This window comes from Leopardus geoffroyi, chromosome C1 (assembly GCF_018350155.1).
Source record: "Leopardus geoffroyi isolate Oge1 chromosome C1, O.geoffroyi_Oge1_pat1.0, whole genome shotgun sequence".
NCBI classification, from domain to species: domain Eukaryota; kingdom Metazoa; phylum Chordata; class Mammalia; order Carnivora; family Felidae; genus Leopardus; species Leopardus geoffroyi.
Genome location: NC_059328.1, coordinates 16,034,171 through 16,057,590, shown reverse-complemented (window position 1 = coordinate 16,057,590; position 23,420 = coordinate 16,034,171). Strand labels below are relative to the sequence as shown.

General features: G+C 59.7%; 1 protein-coding gene across 18 annotated transcripts in view; it reads left to right on the top strand.

The window, feature by feature from the left end:
- The window catches only part of HSPG2 (heparan sulfate proteoglycan 2), a 99,469-nt gene that overhangs the window by 75,301 nt on the left and 748 nt on the right, over positions 1-23,420 (top strand). For 11 of the 18 annotated variants that reach the window (XM_045476014.1, XM_045476025.1, XM_045476024.1 and 8 more), the window contains 46 exons: positions 165-334; positions 418-565; positions 979-1,130; positions 1,309-1,444; positions 1,541-1,692; positions 2,586-2,721; positions 2,865-3,016; positions 3,448-3,586; positions 3,676-3,827; positions 4,446-4,581; positions 4,700-4,851; positions 5,106-5,244; positions 5,790-5,941; positions 6,171-6,318; positions 7,630-7,781; positions 8,199-8,340; positions 8,678-8,829; positions 9,209-9,350; positions 9,467-9,607; positions 9,992-10,126; positions 10,378-10,559; positions 11,140-11,335; positions 11,590-11,769; positions 12,072-12,332; positions 12,496-12,700; positions 13,233-13,330; positions 14,207-14,473; positions 14,994-15,103; positions 15,304-15,451; positions 15,534-15,650; positions 16,017-16,034; positions 16,299-16,410; positions 17,077-17,221; positions 17,310-17,409; positions 17,550-17,659; positions 17,784-17,892; positions 18,497-18,595; positions 18,950-19,171; positions 19,435-19,679; positions 20,022-20,193; positions 20,295-20,417; positions 20,523-20,579; positions 22,576-22,651; positions 22,738-22,816; positions 22,963-23,033; positions 23,209-23,292. In XM_045476014.1, the coding sequence (XP_045331970.1) occupies positions 165-334; positions 418-565; positions 979-1,130; positions 1,309-1,444; positions 1,541-1,692; positions 2,586-2,721; positions 2,865-3,016; positions 3,448-3,586; positions 3,676-3,827; positions 4,446-4,581; positions 4,700-4,851; positions 5,106-5,244; positions 5,790-5,941; positions 6,171-6,318; positions 7,630-7,781; positions 8,199-8,340; positions 8,678-8,829; positions 9,209-9,350; positions 9,467-9,607; positions 9,992-10,126; positions 10,378-10,559; positions 11,140-11,335; positions 11,590-11,769; positions 12,072-12,332; positions 12,496-12,700; positions 13,233-13,330; positions 14,207-14,473; positions 14,994-15,103; positions 15,304-15,451; positions 15,534-15,650; positions 16,017-16,034; positions 16,299-16,410; positions 17,077-17,221; positions 17,310-17,409; positions 17,550-17,659; positions 17,784-17,892; positions 18,497-18,595; positions 18,950-19,171; positions 19,435-19,679; positions 20,022-20,193; positions 20,295-20,417; positions 20,523-20,579; positions 22,576-22,651; positions 22,738-22,816; positions 22,963-23,033; positions 23,209-23,292 (6,514 nt within the window). The remainder of the gene's footprint in view (positions 1-164; positions 335-417; positions 566-978; positions 1,131-1,308; positions 1,445-1,540; positions 1,693-2,585; positions 2,722-2,864; positions 3,017-3,447; positions 3,587-3,675; positions 3,828-4,445; positions 4,582-4,699; positions 4,852-5,105; positions 5,245-5,789; positions 5,942-6,170; positions 6,319-7,629; positions 7,782-8,198; positions 8,341-8,677; positions 8,830-9,208; positions 9,351-9,466; positions 9,608-9,991; positions 10,127-10,377; positions 10,560-11,139; positions 11,336-11,589; positions 11,770-12,071; positions 12,333-12,495; positions 12,701-13,232; positions 13,331-14,206; positions 14,474-14,993; positions 15,104-15,303; positions 15,452-15,533; positions 15,651-16,016; positions 16,035-16,298; positions 16,411-17,076; positions 17,222-17,309; positions 17,410-17,549; positions 17,660-17,783; positions 17,893-18,496; positions 18,596-18,949; positions 19,172-19,434; positions 19,680-20,021; positions 20,194-20,294; positions 20,418-20,522; positions 20,580-22,575; positions 22,652-22,737; positions 22,817-22,962; positions 23,034-23,208; positions 23,293-23,420) is intronic. The other 7 variants (XM_045476027.1, XM_045476026.1, XM_045476022.1 and 4 more) reach the window with 3 other exon arrangements.

The following is a 23,420-nucleotide window of genomic DNA, read 5'->3' as shown; positions in this document are numbered from 1 at the left end:
GCCTGACTGACCATGCTGAGGTAGAAAAGCATGGTCCCAGCCTTAGAAAGGCCTCCCATCTGCCCTCCCAAGCCAGGCCCTGGTCATGTCCCTGGGTGCTCTGCCCCAGGGCTGCAGGACTGGGGCTCGGGAGCCCCGGCCCCTTACCAGTTCCTCTGTGCCAGCTCCTGGAGGAGCCCCAGCTCCGGGCAGCACCCAGCTCATCCGCATCGAGTCTTCCTCCTCTCACGTGGCTGAAGGACAGACCCTGGACCTGAACTGCGTGGTGCCCGGGCAGGCCCACGCGCAGGTCACATGGCACAGGCGTGGGGGCAGCCTCCCCGCCCGGCACCAGGTACAGCCGTCCTCGGGACCAGCCTTCTGGAGGGGTAGATGGGGCCCCTCTGGCCCCCTGCCAACCCTCCCGTTTGCATTCAGACCCATGGCTCGCTGCTGCGGCTGCACCAGGTGTCTCCAGCCGACTCGGGCGAGTACGTATGCCGCGTGGTCCTTGGCTCTGGGCCCCTGGAGGCCTCCGTCCTGGTCGACATCAAGGCCTCCGGCTCCCCTCCGGGCTCCATCCCTGGTGAGCAACTGCCCAAGGGCAGGGCAAGCGGAAGGGGCTGAGGGCCTTCCAAGGTGCTGAGGTCCTAGTGGCTCCTGCTGCCATTGGGAGGGTGGGGGGAGGAGGCCCACGCTGGAGCTGGAAGACGCCATCTTCCTCACTTTTCTCTGGCCACACAGTGCCTCGTGTTTCTGCTCCAGCCTCTTCCTCCTGTCTCCCAGCCTCAACTACCCCCTTCTCCCCCACTTCCTTGCTCCCTTCCGCAAGGCTTGGCCCCTGCCCTGGCCCTCCACTCAAGGTGAACCAAACCCAGGCCAACAACCCCCAAACATAGGAGCCTGGCCTCAGAAGACCAGGCCTGTGTGGCTCTGAGGTGGACCGTTCTTGCCCTCTCTGCCGGGGATCATCTGCTACCTTTGCTTCGTTCCCCACAGCCCCAGGACCTGTCCCCCCTGTCAGGATCGAGTCCACATCCCCCACAGTGGCCGAGGGGCAGACCCTGGATCTGAGCTGTGTGGTGGCAGGGCAGGCCCATGCCCAGGTCACGTGGTACAAGCGTGGGGGCAGCCTCCCCGCCCGGCACCAGGTACACAGGGGCAGAAAGGTGGGAGGGGCTGGCCAGGCCGAGCTCTGGGCAGTAGGTTGAGGGGGTCTTGGCCCCTGAGCTGGGCGGCTGGCAGTTCCCAGCTCAGAGGAGCAGAGCAGGTGGGCGTCTGCTAGGCTGTGGGAAGCCTCGCTCTCACACCCCTGCCCTGGCTGCCCAGGTCCGCGGCTCCCGCCTGTACATCTTCCAGGCCTCGCCAGCCGATGCAGGCGAGTACGTTTGCCGGGCCAGCAATGGTATGGAGGCCTCTATCACAGTCACCGTAACCAGGACCCAGGGGGCCAACTTTGCCTACCGTGAGTGACACCGCCAGGTTGGGCCGGGATGGAAGACGGGGCTGGGCAGGGGCAGCCCTAGCGAACTGAGTGACTGGTGACCCTCCTGTCCCCCAGCTCCGGGCAGCACCCAGCCCATCCGCATCGAGTCCTCCTCCTCCCACGTGGCTGAAGGGCAGACCCTGGATCTGAACTGCATAGTGCCTGGGCAGGCCCACGCCCAGGTCACGTGGCATAAGCGTGGGGGCAGCCTCCCTGCCCGGCACCAGGTACAGGCCTGGAAGATGGACAGGCCAAGAAGGAGACAGGAGGGAGGCCCTGGGTGGTGGAGGTCAAGGATGGGGAGGGCTGAAGTCTCCTTGGAGACAGGGGAAGCCTTGGACCCCATTGCACAGGTGGATAGATAGTACAATGATTAGGGCCCAGACTCTAGGACTGGCCAGCCTAGGTGTGAATGCTGCTTCCCCCACTTACTAGCCTATGACCTTGGGCAAGTTACTTAAACTCTCTGTGCCATAGCTTCAACATCTGTAAAATGGTATCTATCCTACAGAACTGTCTTAAGGATGAAGTGAATTAGCGTATGTGCAAAGTGCTCAGAGCTCTGGCACACAGAAATTGCTGAGCTGTTGTTACCATAGTACCGTTAGCGATGATTAATATTACTGTATTTTATAGACTTTAGGATGCTGTCGATTGCAAGATGCAATATTAGTTTTTGTACGTCTAAGGACAAAAAGCTGCCCGTTATCATTGTAAAGTTATTGACTGTAGAATGTGTCTTGATTTCAGAGACATTAAAAAGTGTGTTAGGGCACCTGGGTGGCTCAGTCAGTTAAGCATCTGACTTGATATCAGCTCAGGTCTTGATCTCAGGGTTGTGAGTTCAAGCCCCATGTTGGGCCCCATGCCAGGTGTGATGCCTACTTAAAAAAAAAAAAAAAAAAAAGATGTGTCTTAGACTTGATGGAAGGTGGTATCAGGGTTTGCTCATTTCACCATGGCTTCTCCTGACCACCCTCTACCCTTGGGACGAGGCCTCCCCTAAGCAGGACAAAGCTGATGGCCAGGACTCAGAGGTCAGAGAGTGAGGCAGGGGGGCAGGTTATAGGTGCAAGGGTCCCATGAGAACCCCCTCTGAGCTCACCTCCATCCCGGCCAGACCCACGGCTCACTGCTGAGACTACACCAGGTGTCCCCAGTTGACTCGGGCGAGTATGTGTGCCGCGTGGTGGGTGGCTCGGTGCCCCTGGAGGCCTCTGTCCTGGTGACCATTGAGCCTGCAGGCTCTGTACCTGGTAAGCAGCACTGGGGGTAGGGCAGGGCTAGGGGCCCAGCCACGGGAGACACTGGCAGGATCCCATGAGACCCCCCACCTTCACTCACATCCACCTCACCTCCCCTCTTAGCCAGGGATTGACCCTCTGCCTTCTGTCCCCAGCGCTGGGGGTCACTCCCCCAGTCCGGATCGAGTCATCCTCCTCCCATGTGGCTGAAGGGCAGACCTTGGATCTGAACTGCCTGGTTGCTGGGCAGGCCCATGCCCAGATCACATGGCACAAGCGAGGGGGCAGCCTCCCCGCTCGGCACCAGGTAGGAGGAAGAGAGCTAAGGGGGAGCCTGAAAGCCCCTCATGACTACAGAAGAAAGTATACAGGCTTTGACTTTAGGCATATCTGAGTTTAGACACTGTTCTGCCACTTTGCCTGCTGTGTGACTTTAGGCCAGTCATCTGACTTCCTTGATCTTTAGTTTCCTCCTCTGTCAAACAGGCTCACACTGCCTACCTCACCTGCCCCATAGCACACTGACAAATGTTGGCTGCTCTCTTCTTCTCATTGGACCCAGTCCCGACGTTGGGGCAGGGGAATTGAAGGGTCATAAATGGTGGTTTTTCCAGAAAGAGCTCCTCTCAAGTCCAGTTGGCTGGACTGGCCTGGGAGGGGGGCCAGGGAAGGGAACAGGAGCCTGGCTGTGAGCCCCACAGCCTGACCCTGAGCCTGCCTTCCTCCTGGCCCTTCCAGGTGCATGGCTCGAGGCTGCGGCTGCCCCAGGTGACCCCAGCCGACTCTGGGGAGTACATATGCCGTGTGGTCAGCAGCTCGGGCACCCAAGAAGCCTCAGTCCTTGTCACTATCCAGCAGCGCCTTGGCCCCTCCCACCGTGAGTGTCTCACGGGTCCTAACAAACAGTGGGGGAGCCACTCCAACCTCAGCGGCTCCCACACCCTGCCTCCTGTCTCACCCTCCCAGCCCAGGGCGTGGTATACCCCGTCCGCATCGAGTCCTCCTCAGCCTCCCTGGCCAATGGACGTGTCCTGGACCTCAACTGCCTGGTGGCCAGCCAAGCCCCGCACACCATCACCTGGTATAAGCGTGGAGGTAGCCTACCCAGCCGGCACCAGGTATGCAGGCATTGGGTGGTGGTGCAAAAACTGGGCACACTGGCGCTGATAGGATTCAGGAGGGGTTCTCAACACCTTTTCTGTGCTCATTCAGTCATTCAGCAAACATGGAGTGTTCTTACTGGATGGGCCCTGGACCAATGCCGACAAAATACGTAGATCTCACTGACCTCAGTTGGATCCCCTATTTCAATAGAACATTCTGTGATTTACTCACTCACTGAATGCCCCTGAGAAGAGCTCCGGGCCAAGTCTGTACCTGGCACCAAGGATTCCAAGTGGAATGAGGCAGATGCCTGCCCTCAGGGGGCTCACAGGCTAGTGAGTGGGGTGGACATGCCCTGTGACAGCAGTGTCATAGAAGCCACAGCAGGGCACTGGGGACTCACCAGGAATGGCCTCAGCAGTCTTTTGGCACAGGTGACAGGTGAGAACAGTCCAAGGCTAGAGACACCGTCCACCCCAGCCTAGAGCCTCAGGAAGGCTGCTGAGGGAGTTCTGGAGGACGTCCAGGGGGAGGCCAGCCCAGACGAGGCAAGGAGGCTCCTGGAGTCCAGGGCAGCGGCCCCGGAGACACGGGGGTGCTACGTCCACCCACTGACACGTGTTCCCCCTCAGATCGTGGGCTCCCGACTGCGGATCCCCCAGGTGACACCTGCAGACTCTGGCGAGTACGTGTGTCACGTCAGTAACGGTGCCGGGTCCCAGGAGACCTCACTCATTGTTACCATCGAGGGCAGCGGCTCCTCCCATGGTGAGAGGGCACAGGGCAGGGGATCCAGGCAAGTGGGCGCAGGGGGAGGCAGAGCGGTCCCTGGAGCCATCACTGTTGTCTGACTCTGGCTGTGTGGTCTGTCCTTCTCTGTCTCCAGTGCCCAGTGTCTCCCCACCAATCAAGATCGAGTCCTCGTCCCCCACCGTGGTCGAAGGACAGACCTTGGATCTGAACTGCGTAGTCGCTGGGCAGCCCCAGGCCACCATCACGTGGTACAAGCGTGGGGGCAGCCTTCCTGCCCAACACCAGGTATGGAGTGGAGCTGTGACAGTGAGGCCAGAACCCCTACCTGCTGGGGCAGGCACTGCAGGGACAGCCCCAGTGGGCAAAGGACCGGAAGGGAAGCACTAGCTGGCAGCCCCGGGGCGGCCCTCCCTCTTGCCCTTGGTTGACGGAGGGTGGCCTCAGCCAGTCTGACGAGGGAGGCCTGGAAGGAGGCCTGAGCTAGCTGGTGACTTCTTGGCCCCTCGACTCCTCTCCTCCTCCTTCCCCGTCCCTGCCAGGCCCATGGCTCCCGCCTACGGCTGCACCGCATGTCTGTGGCTGACTCCGGCGAGTACGTGTGCCGGGCCAACAACAACATCGATGCCCAGGAGGCCTCCATTGTGGTCTCAGTGTCCCCCAGCAGTGGCAGCCCCTCTGGTGAGTCTGAGAAAGGACTGGAGACTCGAATAACAGTGCTCCCTGGGGAGTCAGCGGTCAGAGCTCTCGGCTGAGGGTGGCAGTCCAGGGCAAAGGCTCTGCAGAAAAGCGCCTGGGTTCAAATCCTGCCTGCACCACTAAGAGACTTGAGTGAAGTCCTCTCCTCTCTCAGCTTCGTCCTCATCAGTGAAGTGGGGATGCCCGTCATTCCAGCCTCACGCTGCTGTCCAATATGGTGGCCGCTACAGTTAAAGTTCACCATTCAGGTCACCGTGTTTCGAGTGCTCAGTGGCCACACGTAACATGGCTAGTAGCACAGTACTAGACGGTACAGAAGATAGAGTGTTTCCATTCTCACAGAGAGTTCATGAATTTTGCGAAGAGTAAATGAGTTCTCACACACAAAGTGCCTGAAACAGCGCCTGGCATGCTCCCAGCGCTTAATAGGTGTTCACTGTTATTATTACCTTGAGCAACAGGGATTTTTATGGCTGCGGCTCCTACCAACCCAGTTGTTCCCAAATCTGCTGTTTCTGTGCCCACAGCCCCTGGCGGTACGATGCCCGTCAGAATCGAGTCGTCTTCCTCCCACGTGGCCGAAGGGCAGACCGTGGATCTGAACTGCGTGGTCCCTGGCCAGGCCCACGCCCAGGTCACGTGGCACAAGCGCGGGGGCAGCCTCCCCACTCACCACCAGGTATGGGAGTTGGGGGCAGGAAATGGTGGGAGGGTTGCTGGATGGGGGGGACCCTGGTCAGAGTCTCTGCCCCCCTCCCCCCAGATCTACTGAGGAAGGAGGTCCGGAGCCTCTGTGGGGCACAGTGCCTGCCTAGGTCACAGGTCAAACCTTGCCTCCAGCCTTCCAGGACTCCCGACTGCCATCTCACTCTGCTGCTCTGTTTCCCCACCCTGTCCCCCCGGCTCAGGCCCATGGCTCACGGCTGAGGCTGTACCAGGTGTCCCCGGCTGACTCGGGCGAGTACGTGTGCCAGGTGGTGAGCAGCTCGGGCCCCCTGGAGGCCTCAGTCCTGGTCAACATCGAGGCCTCTGGCTCCAGTGCTGTTCCTGTCCCTGGTAAGGGTCCCTGTGGTGGGGTTGGGAGGCTGGAGGAGGGAGGAAGGGAGAGGAACCAGCAAGCAGAGGTTGGGAGCTAGGTCAAGTAGGATTTATCTCTAGTGCCTGAGGACCAGACTTGGGAATCTGGCATATGTGGGCTTGAGTCCCAGCTCCTCTGTCCATGCTCTGAGATGTTGTGCAAGGGACTCTCTCCGTGCTTCCCTTTCCTTATCCGTAACATGGGGATGGCAGAACTCTTGCAACAATCACATGAGTTCCCTAAAGGCTGGAACTACACCTCTGGGGGTACGTGAGGGAGACTGGCGTGGTACCCCGACAAAAATCTTTTATATTAGAGAAAACAGCAACACATGAAACCCGTCATGATTTCGGGGAAATCATTGCCTACAACAGGGCTAAGTATTTAAAGGGTTTTGTTAAGTGAATCAATTGACAAGAAAATGTAAAGTAATTAACAGCACAAGTTATATGTGGCTATAGCAGATGTGATAGCAGAACATGAATTGCTAAGTAAAGAACATGATCTGGCACTTAACTAGGTGCCGGGCCCTGTTCTGTTTACACATTAACTCATTTCATCCTCATAGAAACTGTTTGAAGTAGGCATGATTGTTCTGTTCATTTTATAGATGGGGAAACTGAAACACAGAGAGATGAAGTCGCTTTCCAAAGGTCACACAGCTAATAAGTGGCAGGGCTGGGTTGTCTGTGTGCGTTTTTAAGTTTATTTATTTTAAGAGAGAGAGAACGTGCACCTGCGCATGAGCAGGGGAGGGGCAGAGAGAAAGAGACAGAGAGGGAGAATCCCAAACAGGCTCCATGCTGTCAGCACAGAGCCTGACACAGGGCTTGATCTCACGAACTGTGAGATATCAAGAATTGGATGCTTAACTGACTGAGCCACCCAGGTGCCCCCAGAGCTGGGTTTTGAACCCGGGCAGTCTGGCCTCAGAGCCTGGGTTCTTAGCCACACATTGTTCAAGTTTGAGAAAAATGAGTGATCTGTGTGGAGGTACCTGGCCCTGAGCCCTGGCCACCCGTGGTGCTAGGAGCACAAGAGGAGATAGTGGGGCCATTGTCTGGGGCGGGGCCAAGAGAGTGATGAGCCATTTCCCCCAGGCCAGCCTAGCTGCCCCAGGCCTCAGGCGAATGGGCAGTGGGAGGGGAAGGGAACAGGGGGGATGGACGGAGGCCACCTCTCAATATGTGGTCTGGCCTCTGGTCTGAAAATCTGGGCACCCAGGGGTAGTAGGGGTTGAGGGCAAAGAGGTGGGAGTCCCAGCTCACTGACCTCGTCCTATGCCTCAGCCCCAGGCGGAGCCCCACCCATCCGCATTGAGACCTCCTCCTCCCATGTGGCCGAAGGGCAGACCCTGGATCTGAACTGCATAGTCCCTGGACAGGCCCACGTCCAGGTCACATGGCACAGGCGCGGGGGCAGCCTTCCTGCCCGGCACCAGGTACAGGAGCTGGAGAAAGTGGGATGTGGGCACTCCTCACCCCACCCCACCCCACCCCACCCCTGCCCAACAGTCCTGCCTCAATCTAGCCAGGAGGGAAAATGGTTCCAACATCCTGGGCTTTGGGAAGACTGCAGCAGGAGACCGCTGGGAGTCAGGAGGTCAAGAACAGGCTGGGCACAGCAGAGCCACCACCAGCTTCCGAGCACACTAATGCAATTAAAAAAGGGCACGTGTTACTCAGGACACTAGACCACCTCCTACCATGAAAAGTCGTGCTCTTCAGTGTCTAAGGTCTTGGGGTTGCCTTGCACAGGATGCAGCCTTCATAGCTATAGTACATGTTGGTCCTGGGGTGCGTGTACCGGGACCTGCCGGCTCCCCAGCTCACTCTTGCCTTGCCCTGACCTTGGCCAGGTCCACGGACCCCTGCTAAGGCTGAATCAGGTGTCCCCGGCTGACTCTGGAGAATACTACTGTCAGGTGACCAGCAGCTCGGGAACCCTGGAGGCTTCTGTTCTAGTCACGATTGAGGCCTCCAGCCCAAGCCCCATTCCTGGTGAGTGACAGCAGCAGTGGGTGACGCGGGGGCACAGGCGTGGGGAATCCCTTCCTCTCCCTGCTCCTCCCTGCTTTTCCAGCAGGGCTCTGGCTCTCAGTTCCGTGAATGTCCTCCAGCCCCTCCCCACAGCCACCGGGGACCAGCCTGGGTCCTCACCATGGCATCTTGTCCTCCCCCAAGGAATGGAGACCCTTCTTAGGTCAGTGGCACTGAGTCCTGTCAGTGACTCAAGCCACTGTACCTGCAGGATTAGTGGCATTCACTGCCACCACCTTTAGTCCCTGCCTGCATCCCCGGGAGCCTCACCCTTCTCACCCACCCATTGTGCCCACAGCCCCAGGACTGGCCCAGCCCATCTATATCGAGGCCTCCTCCTCCCACGTGGCCGAAGGACAGACCCTGGACCTGAACTGCGTGGTGCCAGGGCAGGCCCACGCCCAGGTCACGTGGTACAAGCGTGGGGGCAGCCTCCCCGCCCGGCACCAGGTACAGGGGCCTGATGGGCAGGATTCCAGGGCAGGCAGCGTCCAACCTGCGTTTGCTTTCCGCACCCCAAACCTCATGCCAGCCCTAGCCTCCTCTGGCACCCCAGGGGATAGAGTAGTTTTGGGAGCAGAGCATGGGAGCGAGGGGCCTGGGCGTTCTGGCCCTGCTGCTGACTTGCTTCCTGAGGCAGCTTTCTCCTCTATAAATTGGGTCAGTTGGACACGTAGGAGCCAGTAAATGAAGTCCCCTCACCCCTCCCAGCTGGAGCCCCGGGTTCCTGAGACCTGAGGGAGAACTCGGGTGCTGGTACAGTGGGCCTGGGCACTTGCCCTGCCCCAAGTGCTATGGCCTGATGGCTGTGCCCTCCTCGCTCCGACAGACCCACGGCTCCCGGCTGCGGCTCCACCACGTGTCCCCTGCTGACTCCGGCGAGTACGTGTGCCGCGTGGTTGGCGGCTCAGGCCCTGAGCAGGAGGCTTCCTTCACAGTCACTGTCCCACCCAGTGCGGGGTCCTCCTACCGTGAGTGTGGCAGATGCCACGGGCAGGGGGAGGAGGGGAGACCATGGAGCTGAGGCAGGGAGGTCAAGCCAACCCGGCCCTCCTGAGCCCAGCCCTCTGCCCGCCTCGTCCCCCAGGCCTTAGGAGCCCCGTCATCTCTATCGACCCGCCCAGCAGCACTGTGCAGCAGGGCCAAGATGCCAGCTTCAAGTGCCTCATCCATGACGGGGCAGCCCCCATCAGCCTCGAGTGGAAAACTCGGAACCAAGAACTGGAGGGTGAGCCCGGGGAGGGCTGCAGGGTGGGGCGGGTGTGTGTGTGTGTGTGCGCGTGCGTGTGTGTGTGCGTGTATGTGCGTGCTGGAGTCAGGTGCAAAGGCGTGGTGATCACCATCGTGGGTGGGGCAAAGGCACCAAACTCACCGTGTGGCTCTGGGTGAGGCCCCTCCCCTCTGGGGCCTCACCGGCTCCATCTGGATGGTGAAGGGGCTAGACCCGGTAGTCTCCAAGGACTCTTCCATCTTCCACCTGGGACCCTGTGAGTCATATACACCCAGGCTGGAGGGGTCGGGGACGTGGGGCAGAGCTACGCCCACTGGCAGCACCAAGGCATGAAGACGACCTCACTGACCGTGCGTGCCCTGCCCAATGCCGACCCCACAGACAATGTCCACATCAGCCCCAACGGCTCCATCATCACCATCGTGGGCACCCGACCCAGCAACCACGGTGCTTACCGCTGTGTGGCCTCCAACGCCTACGGCGTGGCCCAAAGTGTCGTCAACCTCAGTGTGCACGGTGAGTGGTGTCTACCCCCTGGGCTCTGCCTTCCTGTTTCTAGCCCTGATTCTGAGCTCACAACCTCCTAAGTTTAAATTCTGCTTCTGCCAATGCCCCTCCCTCTCAGGCATTCTCCCTCTCGGAGCCTCCTATTCTCCACATTGGTGTAGAATAGTGCCCACCTGGCTGCTACTAAGACAGGGGCTGTGACAGTGCATGTGGTGGGCAAAGCCCTGCATGAGTAACAGTAATGTCCTTCCTCTGGGCAGGGCCCCCTACTGTGTCTGTGCTCCCTGAGGGTCCCGTGCGGGTGAAGGTAGGAAAGTCCATCACCCTGGAATGTGTCAGTGCTGGGGAGCCCCGCTCTTCGGCTCACTGGACCCGGATTGGCGCCCCCACCAACCTAGAACAGCGGATGTATGGGGTCGTGGACAGCCATACGGTGTTGCAGGTGAGGCGAATCTTCCCCTGGCCAGGGCCATTTCATCTCTGGGTCTGAGGCCCAGTCAGGGCTCATCCTTGAACAGATGCTCGGAGGAAAGAGTAGTAAATGGGAAGTTGGGTGATGAATGGATGGAGAGAGAAAGGGGGGGGCATGAGATAAGTGGTTGGTGGGTAGATTGGAAGATGGTCAGGAAGAAAGAAAGGAAAAGAAGGGAAGGAAGAAAGAATGGCTGGAAGGATGGATGGATGGGTGGGTAGGTGGGTGGATGGGTGGGCAGATGGGTGGATGGTTAGGTAGATGGGTGGGTGAATGGATGTAAAGTGGATGGGTGTGTAGATGGGTCAGTGAGCGGGTAGATAGGTAGGTGGGTGGGTAGATAGGGGATGGATAGGTGGGTTCATGGACAAGTGGATGGATGGACTAATGGGATAGATGTTTGAGTGTGAGTCCTCAAGCAGCTAGTCGAACAGGAGAACTAAAAGTCAAGGGAAGGAGAGAGGGAAGAGGTAAAAGCAAGCCAGAGCTGGGGGCTGACGCCAAGGTGCCTATCAGTGCCCACATAACCAGCATCCTTGCTTTCTTCCAGATTTCATCAGCTAAACCATCAGATGCAGGCACCTACGTATGCCTGGCTCGGAATGCGCTAGGCACAGCACAGAAGCGGGTGGAGGTGATTGTGGACACAGGCACTGTGGCCCCAGGGGCCCCCCAGGTTCAAGTTGAAGAAGCCGAGCTGACTGTAGAGGCTGGACACACAGCCACACTGCGCTGCTCAGCCACAGGTATGGACGGGGCTGGCACACAGTACAGAGGGCAGTGCTGCCCTGGGGCCTGAACTGTAGACACAAGACATCTGGAGATGTTATCGTACCCGGGGAGGGGAATTTGCTGCTGCTGGCATCACCCAGTGATGGCTGAAATGCCCACTCAGTGACTCCCGTGAAGGGACGGGATCACCCGGTCGCTTCCTCACCAGCCTCACCCCCAGCTCATCCCCAGGGCAGCCCGGTGACCCCTGTGGTCTTCCACTCCACAGGCAGCCCCACGCCCACCATCCACTGGTCCAAGCTGCGCTCCCCACTGCCCTGGCAGCACCGGCTGGAAGGTGACACACTGATCATCCCCCGGGTGGCCCAGCAGGACTCAGGCCAGTACATCTGCAACGCCACCAGCCCTACCGGGCATGCCGAGGCCACCATCGCCCTGCATGTGGAGAGTAAGGAGCTCATCTGCCCTCATTGGGCTGTCCTCTCTGCCCTGTATGGAGCCCTGAGCCAGGCTACACCCTGGACAGAGCCCCAGGAACGCCATCGAGAGGGCCCCGTGCAGCTCAGGCCCCCAGAACCTGCCCTAGCCTGAGACCCGCATCCCCTCCTGGGACCCTTGCTTCCTTCATCCCCAGTCCTCTGCTTCACCAAGCAGCTTCCCTGGCCCTTTGGCAAGTCACCTGGGTCCAACACCCGCTCACATCCTGACCGCTGCTCTCCCCTGCCCCGACCTATCCGTCCCCCACCCCAGGCCCACCGTATGCCACCACAGTCCCGGAGCACGCTTCGGTGCGGGCAGGAGAGACGGTGCAGATCCAGTGCCTGGCGCATGGGACACCCCCGCTCACCTTCCAGTGGAGCCGTGTGGGTGGCAGCCTCCCTGGGAGGGCGACTGCCAGGAACGAGATGCTGCGCTTTGAGCCCGCGGCCCCCGAGGACTCAGGCCGCTACCGTTGCCGGGTCACCAACAAGGTGGGCTCGGCTGAGGCCTTCGCCCAGGTGCTCATTCAAGGTGAGCGGGGCAGCCCTGGACCAGGCTGGGCAGAAGGGGCTTCTGGGAAAAGAGCATCCCTTGGATGTTAGGATGGAGGTTTTCTGGGTCCTGGGAGGTGGAGGCGTCGGGAGTAACACACACACACACACACACACACACAACCCCGTGCATGTCCCCACAGGCCCCTCTGGCTCTGTCCCGGCCACCGCCATCCCAGCAGGATCCGCGCCCACCGTTCAGGTCACACCTCAGCTGGAGACCAAGAGCGTAGGGGCCAGCGTCGAGTTCCACTGTGCCGTGCCCAGTGACCAGGGCACCCAGCTCCGTTGGGTCAAGGAAGGGGGTCAGCTGCCTCCTGGCCACAGTGTGCAGGATGGGGTGCTCCGGTGAGTCGGGGGAGAGGCCATACTGAACTTGAGCACCAAGGTACACACCGGGGCTGTTAGGATACCTGTCCTGTGGGGCTCAGCATGAAACAGTATCCTCAGGCAAGTGACTTCCATTCTCTGAGCCTGAATGTCCTCAGCCATACAATGACTTACATGGGACCAAATGACATTATCTAAAGCATGGGAAAGGTCTTCAGTAAACAGGAGCTCATATTCGCATCCTTATTATTAGGGGAAAGAGAACAGTCTCTGAGGCCAGATGTATACACATGACCCAGATCTCAGCTCTGCTACTCTGTGTAGCAGATCTTGAGCTCTGACCGTAAGGTCTTGGCCTAAAATGGATGTGGTGACATCTACCTGCCTGCCTGTCTGCCTCACTTACCTACTACCTACCTCACGTGGTTAGCGAGAGACCAGAAGCTTACGCCATGTGCTAATCTCCAATGGCTTTGAACTCACATGCCATTGCAGAGCATTCTTATCAATTGTTTGTATTCACTGATGTCTTATTATTTTTTCTTTACAGAATCCAGAACTTGGACCAGAGCTGCCAAGGGACATATGTTTGCCAGGCCTATGGACCATGGGGACAGGCCCAGGCCAGTGCCCAGCTGGTTGTCCAAGGTAGGATGGTAGCTTCCTCTCCTAAGAGCAGAGGATAGTAGGGCGCCTGGGTGGCTCAGTCAGTTGAGCACTGACTTCGGCTCAGGTCACGATCTCACGGCTTGTGGGTTCGAGCCCCATGTCAGGCTCTGTGCTGAGCACTCAGAGCCTGGAGCCTGCTTCGGATTCTGTGTCTCCCTTTCTCTCTCCCCTCCTCTGCTTATTCTCTCTCTCTCTCTCTCTCTCTCTCTCTCTCTCAAAACTAATAAACATTGGGGAGCCTGGGTGGCTCAGTCAGTTAAGTGTCCAACTTCAGCTCAGGTCATGGTCTTGCATTCATGAGTTTGAGCCCCACGTCGGGCTCTGTGCTCGGAGCCTGGAGCCTGCTTCGGATTCTGTGTCTCTCTCTCTGCCCCTCCCGACTTGTGCTTTGTCTCTGTCTCTCAAAAATGAATAAACGTCTTAAAAAATTAAAATAATAGTAATAATGATAAACATTAACAAATTTTTTTAAAAGCCTACAACAGAAATGAGGGGCACAGGGACTCTATTCCCCGGGAAGCCCCTGAAATGTCTATGAATAAAGAGAATTATTCGATTGTTTCTTGCTTGTGTCTAGCATACCATAAGGGGGCCTAACAAATACTGCAAGGGAGGGAAGAAGGGAGATGGATGGAGTGGTGGGTGCTCAGACCAGCCAATGAAAAATGACAGCAGACATGCAAATGAGTAACCCTGTAAACAAGGGCAAACGAGTGAGTGTGTGCATGAGTGGATGCACGAGAAAGCAAATGAAGAAAGGGATGGCTGCCAAGGGCCCCGGTGTTCACCTCCTCGGGCCAAGCCTGCAGCAGGCTGGCCTCACTCTCACTCTACCTTTGCTCCCTGCCCCCCCAGCCCTGCCCTCGGTGCTCATCAACATTCGGACCTCCGTGCAGACCGTGGTGGTCGGCCATGCCGTGGAGTTCGAGTGCCTGGCCCTGGGTGACCCCAAGCCCCAGGTGACATGGAGCAAAGTCGGGGGGCGCCTGCGGCCTGGCATCGTGCAGAGCGGGGGCATCGTCAGGATCGCCCACGTGGAGCTGGCCGATGCGGGGCAGTACCGCTGCACGGCCACCAACGCCGCTGGCACCACCCAGTCCCACGTGCTGCTGCTCGTGCAAGGTGAAGGCCGGCAGGGACCTCCCCGGGGACAGGGGGCAGGAGGAGGGAAACGGATATGTAGTCCTCACCCACTGGAGCACCTGCTCTGACAGCAGAGACCCACAGCCCGATCCGATGGCAGTGACGACGTGAGCACAAAACAGACGTAAAAGAGAGTGAAAAGGCAGTGGGTGCAGGGCAGACACAAATCTGTGTTGTCTTCAGAGGCAGCTCCTTTTCACCCCAAACCCTATGACTTGCCCCCAGACTTACTGATGCAAAGCTGCCCTGGTACCCCCGTCTCAAGTCCCCAGAGGGCTGCACCACTTTCTGCCGGGGTGTGTTGAAGACTGTCGGGCTGTGGAACCAAGTGGACCTGCCCCTGAGCCCTGACTGCCCAGTGAGCCTCACCTGTAAAATGGGGAAGCAGCGCCTCCCTTCAGGGGCTAGAGTGAGGATGAAATGAGTCCGGACACAGGCTGGGCTCTCTAGTGGCGGCTGTCATCATGTTGATGGCCTGTGTCTCTTTGCCCGCTCTTAGCCTTGCCCCAGATCTCCACGCCCCCAGAGGTCCGTGTGCCTGCTGGTTCTGCAGCCGCCTTCCCCTGCATGGTCTCTGGCTACCCCACTCCCAAGATCACCTGGAGCAAGGTAAATGCTGGGCAGGGGACGAGCAGGCATGCCTGAGGGGCGAGGTCAGGCCTTCACCATCTCAGTGCCCGCAGGCCCAGGCCCAGGCTTGGCACAGAGTACGAGCCCAGTGTCTGAGGGTGGGCCTGAGGCAAGATGGGAGACAGAGCCCGTGGAGGTGTGGGCCAAGGCCAGGGTCCCAAGTGTGGGTACATTTGCAGCTGGACGGTAACCTGCCACCTGACAGCCGCGTGGAGAACACCATGCTGCTGCTGCCCTCGGTCCGACCTCAGGACGCAGGCACTTACGTCTGCACTGCTACCAATCACCAGGGCAAGGTCAAAGCCTTTGCCCATCTGCAGGTGCCGGGTAAGACAACACCCTCTGGACCAGGCAGTGCCCTGCCCGCTGCCTGCTGGGCAGTGTCTCTAGCTACATTCTCTGCCCACAGAGCGGGTGGTGCCCTACTTCACACAGACCCCCCACTCCTTCCTGCCACTGCCCACCATCAAAGATGCCTACAGGAAGTTCGAGATCAAGATCACCTTCCGTCCTGACTCAGCCGATGGTGAGCAAGAGAGGGGCTGCTTTGGGGAGCCTGGGGCAGGGATCTCTTGGAGTAACCACCATTACTGTCTGAGCCCTGGTGGCCCCCAGTCCTACCCACCTCCCTCAGATCCCTGTCCTGGGACCCCCAGGCCTGACCTCTGGGTCCTCTCTCGTGCCTCCTCCTGTCTCCATCCCCCACTCCGCAGTACCTCCTACCTCTGCCATGGCCTCACCCCCACCCCATCCTCCTGTCTTGGCTTCCTGTTCTGCCTCTCCTCCTCCTTCCCTCTTTTGTCTCCATTTCTCAGCCTTTCCTCCTCTCTCTCTCTCTCTCTCTCTCTCTCTCTTCTCCATCTCCTACGGGTCTCTGACTTTCACTGTCCAGGCCTCCTTCTCTACTCGGGTGAGTCTCTGCCTTCCTCTCCTCCTTCAGGTAGGCCCTCCAGTGTGAGTGAAGCAAACTCTATTTCTTTGTAGGGGCTCTGAGCCAGTCTCTGTATAAGGCACATCCGGAGACAGTGGGAAGGCCCCGGCTGCACAGGGTGTCCGTATAGAGGGAGGGATGGGAGCTAGAGAGTGAAGGGTCACTCACCCCTGGGGCTGGGCAGACAGGGAGCCCATAGCTGGGGAGCTGGAGGGAGGGCCTTACATGGCTGTGCCCTCCCAGGGATGCTGCTGTATAATGGGCAGAAGCGGATCCCAGGGAGCCCCACCAACCTGGCCAACAGGCAGCCTGACTTCATCTCCTTCGGCCTCGTGGGTGGAAGGCCTGAGTTCCGGTGAGACCCTCACCCTTCCCATTTACAGGGGAAGGGGGCTGGGGGACTGCGGGCTTTGGTCAGGCACACACCACCCTGGCTTGAGTTGGACGAAGGAGGAGGGAGGAGATGTGGCCATTACCTTCGGTGACCACCTGATCTGCTCGAGTGGACACAGTGTGTCGACCAAGCGGAGGAGGAAGCGGCCTCAGACTTGCCCAAAACTGCAGCAGAAATGCTCAGTGATGCTGAGCATGTCTTTACCCGGTGGGACTCCTGCAGACCAGGCTCATTCATTCATCACTCGGTAGCTATTTGCTGAACATGGTGCCAGGCACGGACAGGGACAGACCACATTCTGGCCCTCGGGGGAAGATATATTCTAGCTGGGGAAGACCCAGCCATAAAGGGAGAGCAACAAGGTGTAAGGTTGAGGGCAGCTGGCGCCCCAGGGGCTGCTCCAGATAAGCTCTGGGGAGGCGGAGCAAGGAGAAGACCTGAGGAAGGGGCAGGGATGTGGCGAGCTAGGGGTGGGTGATAGGGCGGGAGGACAGGGCAGGGACAGGAACTAGATCAGAACTGCAGGAAACAGTGACATCACCTCTGCCCAGGCTGGGCCCACCGCCCAGCCCTTCTGACAAGCCGCTTAAGTGCTTTCCTCCTGCCCGGCTCCACTCGGTGGAGCAGGTTTGACGCAGGCTCAGGCATGGCCACCATCCGCCACCCCACTCCGCTGGCACTGGGCCAGTTCCACACCGTGACCCTGCTGCGCAGCCTTACCCAGGGCTCTCTGATTGTGGGCGGACTGGCCCCGGTCAACGGGACCTCTCAGGTGAGGCCCCACCGGTCCCCCCGTTTCCGGCCCCCTCCCCACCTCTGCCCAGCCCCTCTTCACCATCCCTGACTTCTCCACTGCCCAGGGCAAGTTCCAGGGCCTGGACCTAAACGAGGAGCTCTACCTGGGTGGCTACCCCGACTACGGCGCCATCCCCAAGGCGGGGCTGAGCGGCGGCTTCGTAGGTGAGCCCCCTCCCCGCCTCTGTCCCTGGCCGAGCCTCAGCTGGCCGGTGGGCAGAGCCCACGGGAGCCCCGAAGAGCCCTACAGGGTACGGGCTGGGCCCGGCACTGCCGCCCTTCTCACTGTGCCTGCTGCTGCCCAGGCTGCGTCCGGGAGCTGCGCATCCAGGGCGAGGAGATCATCTTCCACGACCTCAACCTTACGGCGCACGGCATCTCCCACTGCCCCACCTGTCGGGACCGGCCCTGCCAGGTAACCCCACACCGCACTCACCACCTAGCTGCCCCTGCCGCTGCCCGCGGCCGGGGCAGACCCCCGTGGGAAGCGGGGGAGAGGCAGGATGTTCCTGGCCTGACTTCTGGGGGCAACTTCGCAGAACGGGGGCCAATGTCAGGATTCAGAGAGCAGCAGCTACGTGTGCATCTGCCCGGCTGGCTTCACCGGGAGCCGCTGTGAGCACTCCCAGGCCCTGCACTGCCACCCAGGTGTGTGACCCACCCTTCCAGTCGCTGCCACCCCTGGGTGCTGGCCTCCGCCCGTTGCCGCCCCTCCAGATCCACCCGCCCCACTGCTAGCTGTACTTAGTGACCCTCTGTCACTCGTCCAGGTACCCGCCCCTCCTCCTAGATACTGACTTCGTCTCTGCCACCCCAGTACCCACTCTGCGCCCATCTCTGCTCCCCGAGTTCTCACCCCCAACCACCCATCCTGCCCCCATCGCGGCTCCTGGCGCTCCCCCCAGCCCCTCACCACCCCGGGCACCTACCACCTTCCCGTCTCCCACCAAGGCACACACCCCGTTACCTGCCCCCTCGGTACCACCGCCCCTGCACTGTCACCAGCTACAGTCCTTCAAGAACACCACACTCACTCATTCACTGCCCCCTCATGTGTCCCCTGTCCAGCCTTCTCAGCACCGCCCCCCCCCCCCTTTACCCCAACTGTAATCCACTCCTCCTGCCCGGTCTCAGAGGCAGCCCTCCCAGGCTAGCCAAGGCCCCCTGGGTGCAATAGATGGGGCTTTGGCATCAGGACCCCACCCTCTCCCAGGCCAGTTCAATGCTCCCTGCCGGTCCCTGTGTCCCCCAGAGGCCTGTGGGCCCGACGCCACCTGTGTGAACCGGCCTGACGGTCGAGGCTACACCTGTCGCTGCCATCTGGGCCGCTCAGGGATGAGATGTGAGGAAGGTGAGTGGAGCCAGACCTGAGACCCCAGGGAATCCCAGAAGGATGGGGGGAAGCTGGGCAGGGACACTCTGAGGCCACCAAGGGCCCTGTGGTTGATAAAATTACTCCAGAGCCATAGGGCCTCAAAGGCACCTGGCCAACCAAGCCTCTGCCCAGTCTGAGTCACTTGCATGAGGGTCCCCGAAGCTCCCCCGCTCTTACAGGAGATTCTTCCAGGCTGGTCTGCAGGGCCCACGGTCTGGCGCTCCTGTGCTGCAGCTGTGACCCAATTGGTCCTGAGCCCCTGGGTCTGGAGGGGGGCAGGCAAGGGCGCCAGTATCCCCACTGCCCCCGGCTGAGCTGTGGCTGCTGCAGGTGTGACGGTGACCACCCCCTCCATGTCGGGCACTGGCTCCTACCTGGCACTGCCCGCCCTCACCAACACGCACCATGAACTGCGCCTGGACATTGAGTTCAAGCCGCTGGCGCCTGACGGCATCCTGCTGTTCAGCGGGGGGAAGAGCGGGCCTGTGGAGGACTTCGTGTCCCTGGCGATGGTTGGCGGCCACCTGGAGTTCCGATATGAGCTAGGGTCAGGTGAGCACCGGACGTGAAACACTGATGGGCTCTAGATGCCAAGTGCTGTGCCCCCCTCAGCTCCCCAAGCCCCATGGGGGCTTGGAGGAGTAACTTCAGAAGTCAGACCAACCCAAGTCCCCTGTTCATTCACGTTCCTTCTCTCTGTGTGTGACTCGAGGCAAGTCCCCTAGATCTCTCGCGGATTCCACCCCAGGCCCTGTGAGGGGCGGGGGGAGGGGGGGTGCTCCCCGTATGCCATCCCTGCCCGGCGTCCTCCCCAGGGCTGGCCGTGCTGCGGACCCCCGAGCCGCTGGCCCTGGGCCACTGGCACCGAGTGTCCGCGGAACGTCTCAACAAGGACGGCAGCCTGCGCGTGAACAGCAGACGCCCCGTGCTGCGCTCCTCGCCCGGCAAGAGCCAGGGCCTCAACCTGCACACCCTCCTCTACCTCGGCGGCGTGGAGCCCTCCGTGCGTCTGCCCCCGGCCACCAACGTTAGCGCTCACTTCCGTGGCTGTGTGGGTGAGGTGAGGAGCGGCCTCCAGAGGACAAGAGGGGAGGGGAGGGGAGGGGAGGGTGCAGACGGGCCCCTCTGCCTGCAGCGAGCCCAGATGCTTCCCCTTGGGCCTCACTTCCCTCCTCTGTGGATCAGAGACAATCATGCCTCCCGCGAAGGGCCTCACGGAGCAGAGACTGCGCCGATGGCGGTCCCTGGCACACAGGAGGCATTCGGCTTAGGTTCCTCCCTCGCCTGCGCTAGAGTCCCACCTTACCACTCGTGCTCCCGCTTGGGTCCCCTGCTGTCCCCTGGGTCACTTTGCCTCTGCGTCCCACATGCCCAGAGCCCCTCCCCGTCCCTGTGCCTGCAGGTGTCAGTGAACGGAAAGCGGCTAGACCTCACCTACAGCTTCCTGGGCAGCCGGGGCATCGGGCAGTGCTACACCAGCTCCCCGTGTGAGCGCCAGCCTTGCCAGAACCGTGCCACATGCATGCCTACCGGCGAGTACGAGTTCCAGTGCCTGTGTCCCGATGGCTTCAAAGGTGTGGGAGCCCGGCAGGTCCCGGCAGGTCCCGGCAGGGGGCGGTACGAGGTGGTCGCGGCCACTCCCACCCGTGCCCGCTCACTGCGCCCTGGCCCACAGGAGACCTCTGTGAGCACGAGGAGAACCCCTGCCGGCTCCGTGAGCCCTGTCTGCACGGGGGCGTCTGCCAGGGCACCCGCTGCCTCTGTCCCCCCGGCTTCTCTGGCCCACGCTGCCAACAAGGTAACTGTCCTGGCCTCTCCCCACCTCCCTCTTGGGGCCCTCTGGGGCTGGACGTGGCACCCACAGTGTCTGTGCTCACCGACTGCACCCCGCCTTTCCTCGTAGGCTCTGGACAAGGCACAGCCGAGTCTGATTGGCATCTGGAAGGCAGTGGGGGCAACGGTATGTATTTCCTGTGGCCAGAGAGGCTTGGCTCTTCCCTGGCTTCTGGTCTCTCAGCCCCTCTTCCGGGTACCCCACACCCTCAATTCTGGCCTATAAGCAGGACAAGCATGTGGGAGGCTCACTGGGCACAGAGGGACAGAACAAAAAAGAGCACAGCAACACAGAGCCGGGTCCTGCCCTGTACGTACTGGCTAGGTGACCTAGGCCAGGTCCTTGAGCCACTCTGACCCCAGTTTTCTCCTCTACGTTCATGCATTCTGTCAACAAATTATCGTGTGCCCATCCTTGCTCTGGAAGCAGGAGATATAAGATGAACAAGGCAAGACCTTCATTCTCAAGGATTCCACAATCTATTTTTTTTTAATTTTTTTTTTTAATGTTTATTTATTTTTGAGACAGAGAGAGACAGAGCATGAACGGGGGAGGGGCAGAGAGAGAGGGAGACACAGAATCGGAAGCAGGCTCCAGGCTCTGAGCTGTCAGCACAGAGCCCGACGCGGGGCTTGAACTCACAGACTGCGAGATCATGACCTGAGCCGAAGTTGGACGCTCAACCGACTGAGCCACCCAGGCGCCCCTCCGCAATCTATTTAAAAGCAATCATAATTTTTTAAAAAAAATCAGTGTTTGTTGGCCGTTCATAGACCCTGGGCTAACCGCTTAGTCCACACCCATCTTCTTATCTGTCACTAACACAATAGGAGAGGTAGCAGTAGAGTGGCTAAGAGCATGCTCAGAAGCCAGCCTGCCTGGATTCAAATCTTAGCCCTGCCACCTCCTAGCTGTGTAACTTCGGGTGAGTCACTCAACCTTTCTGTGCCTCAGTTTCTGTATATGTAAAATAAAGAGAAGTAACATCCTCCCACAAGGGTTGGATAAAACTTTGTGTCAGGTAAAATTATCTAGTGTATGTAAAATGCTGAGAACAATGTCTGGTCCGCTGTGGGGACAGAATGTTAGCATTGTTAGCATTATGTCGAAGTCCTAGGATTGTTACAGAGATCCATTGAAATGAAATGGTGCTTGCAGCTGGCCGTGAAGCTCCTGGCACAACAACTGGGACGCAGTAGGTGCTTGGTAAATGTTAGCTGTTATCATCGTTCGGCAGAGGGTGGCAAAGTGTCCCCCACCCTCATAGGCCCTCAGGGACCAGCGCTGGCCTGTGGGGATGCGTCTGAGAGGTTGGGGCCAGGGATGCTGGAGCCACACACAGTATGGACGTTGGGGCCAAAGGAGTCCAAAGCAGGCTTCCCACTTCCTGGGCACGTCACTCGCCCGCCTGAGCCTGTCTTCCCGCCTGCAAGAAGGAGGGAACACAAAGATCCTGAGCCTTTTGTGTGCCACTGACCGAGGTGACCAGCTGTCCCGGCTTGCTCAGGACTAAGGGGTCTCTCGGGATGTGGACTTTCAGAACTAAAAGCAGGACAGGACTCCGCAAATAGGGACGACTGGTCACCCTATCTGGACCCTACTGACCACATAAAAACAAAATGCATACGATTTCAGAACAAACCAATTGGACTGAAATAAGGTTATCAAAATACTTAGAACTTTCAGATTTGTAACACAGGTGCTTCTTTAGTAACACATTAAATAACAAGACCCGGTGGTGGTCCCGACAGCTACCGCAGTTCCAACAAGCATAGACAACGTTCTGAAATATTTGTAACCACTGAAATGCAGTAAGGGTGTCTGCTAGTGACACATCACAGGTCCCACTGCGGCTCCTTTGGTTTGCTGCCTACATGGATACGGGAAGGAATTGCTACATTTCAGTGAGAAGTGAGCGAAGGTAGAGCTACAGGACTTCCCCATCCAAGTTCACAGGCCCCTGACTTCTGTTCACAGCCCCCTGGGGTCTCCAGAGACTGCAGGTTCAGGGCCCCCATAGTAGCGCACACACGAGTGGAGGTGGGGGTCCTGGAGCCCATGTGGTCGGTGGCCACTCCACGCAGGCCGGCAGGTGTCTCACCAGCCCCACGTTGTCCCGCAGATGCCCCTGGGCAGTACGGAGCCTATTTCCACGATGACGGCTTCCTAGCTCTCCCCGGCCGCGTTTTCTCCAGGAGGTGAGATGGGTGTTAGGGGAGCCTGTGGGTCCAGGGAGGGGAACAGGAACCTGGGACTTCCCCCTCACCCGTGTCTCCACTCCCAGCCTGCCCGAGGTGCCAGAGACCATCGAGCTGGAGGTTCGGACCAGCACGGCCAATGGCCTCCTGCTCTGGCAGGGTGTGGTGAGTGTGGGCATCTGGCCCGGGGTCACAGGGTTCTCAGCCTCCTGGCGGGCAGGGCCGTGAGAGGAGGAGGGTGAAGGCCACCGCCGTCAGGGGCCTTGGCTCTCCAGGCTGGGAACCCCAGTGACCCTGTGCTTCCCGGGCAGGATGTGGGAGAGGCCGGCCGCGGCAAGGACTTCATCAGTCTCGGGCTTCAGGACGGGCACCTTGTCTTCAGGTGGGTGCGGGCACCTGGCCCTTCCTCCCCCTCCCTGGCCTCCCTCACCCCCTCAGTGACCCTCTGCTCGGTGCTACGGCTCCTCCCACGAGAAGCTGCGGCCCACGGCACCCCAGCCACACACACCACCACCGCCTGCCCCAGCTCACACTGTCTTGGGCCTGTGTGACCACAGCTACCAGCTGGGCAGCGGGGAGGCCCGCCTCGTCTCCGAGGACCCCATCAATGATGGCGAGTGGCATCGGGTGACGGCACTGCGGTAAGGGAGTCCACCTGGGCACGAGGGTGAGGGGCACGGAGTTCTAGACTGGGACGGGACACCACCCACCGTGTGCAGGGAGGCAAGCTTTGAGCTCTGGGAGACAGAACTTGAAGCCAGGGTCGGGG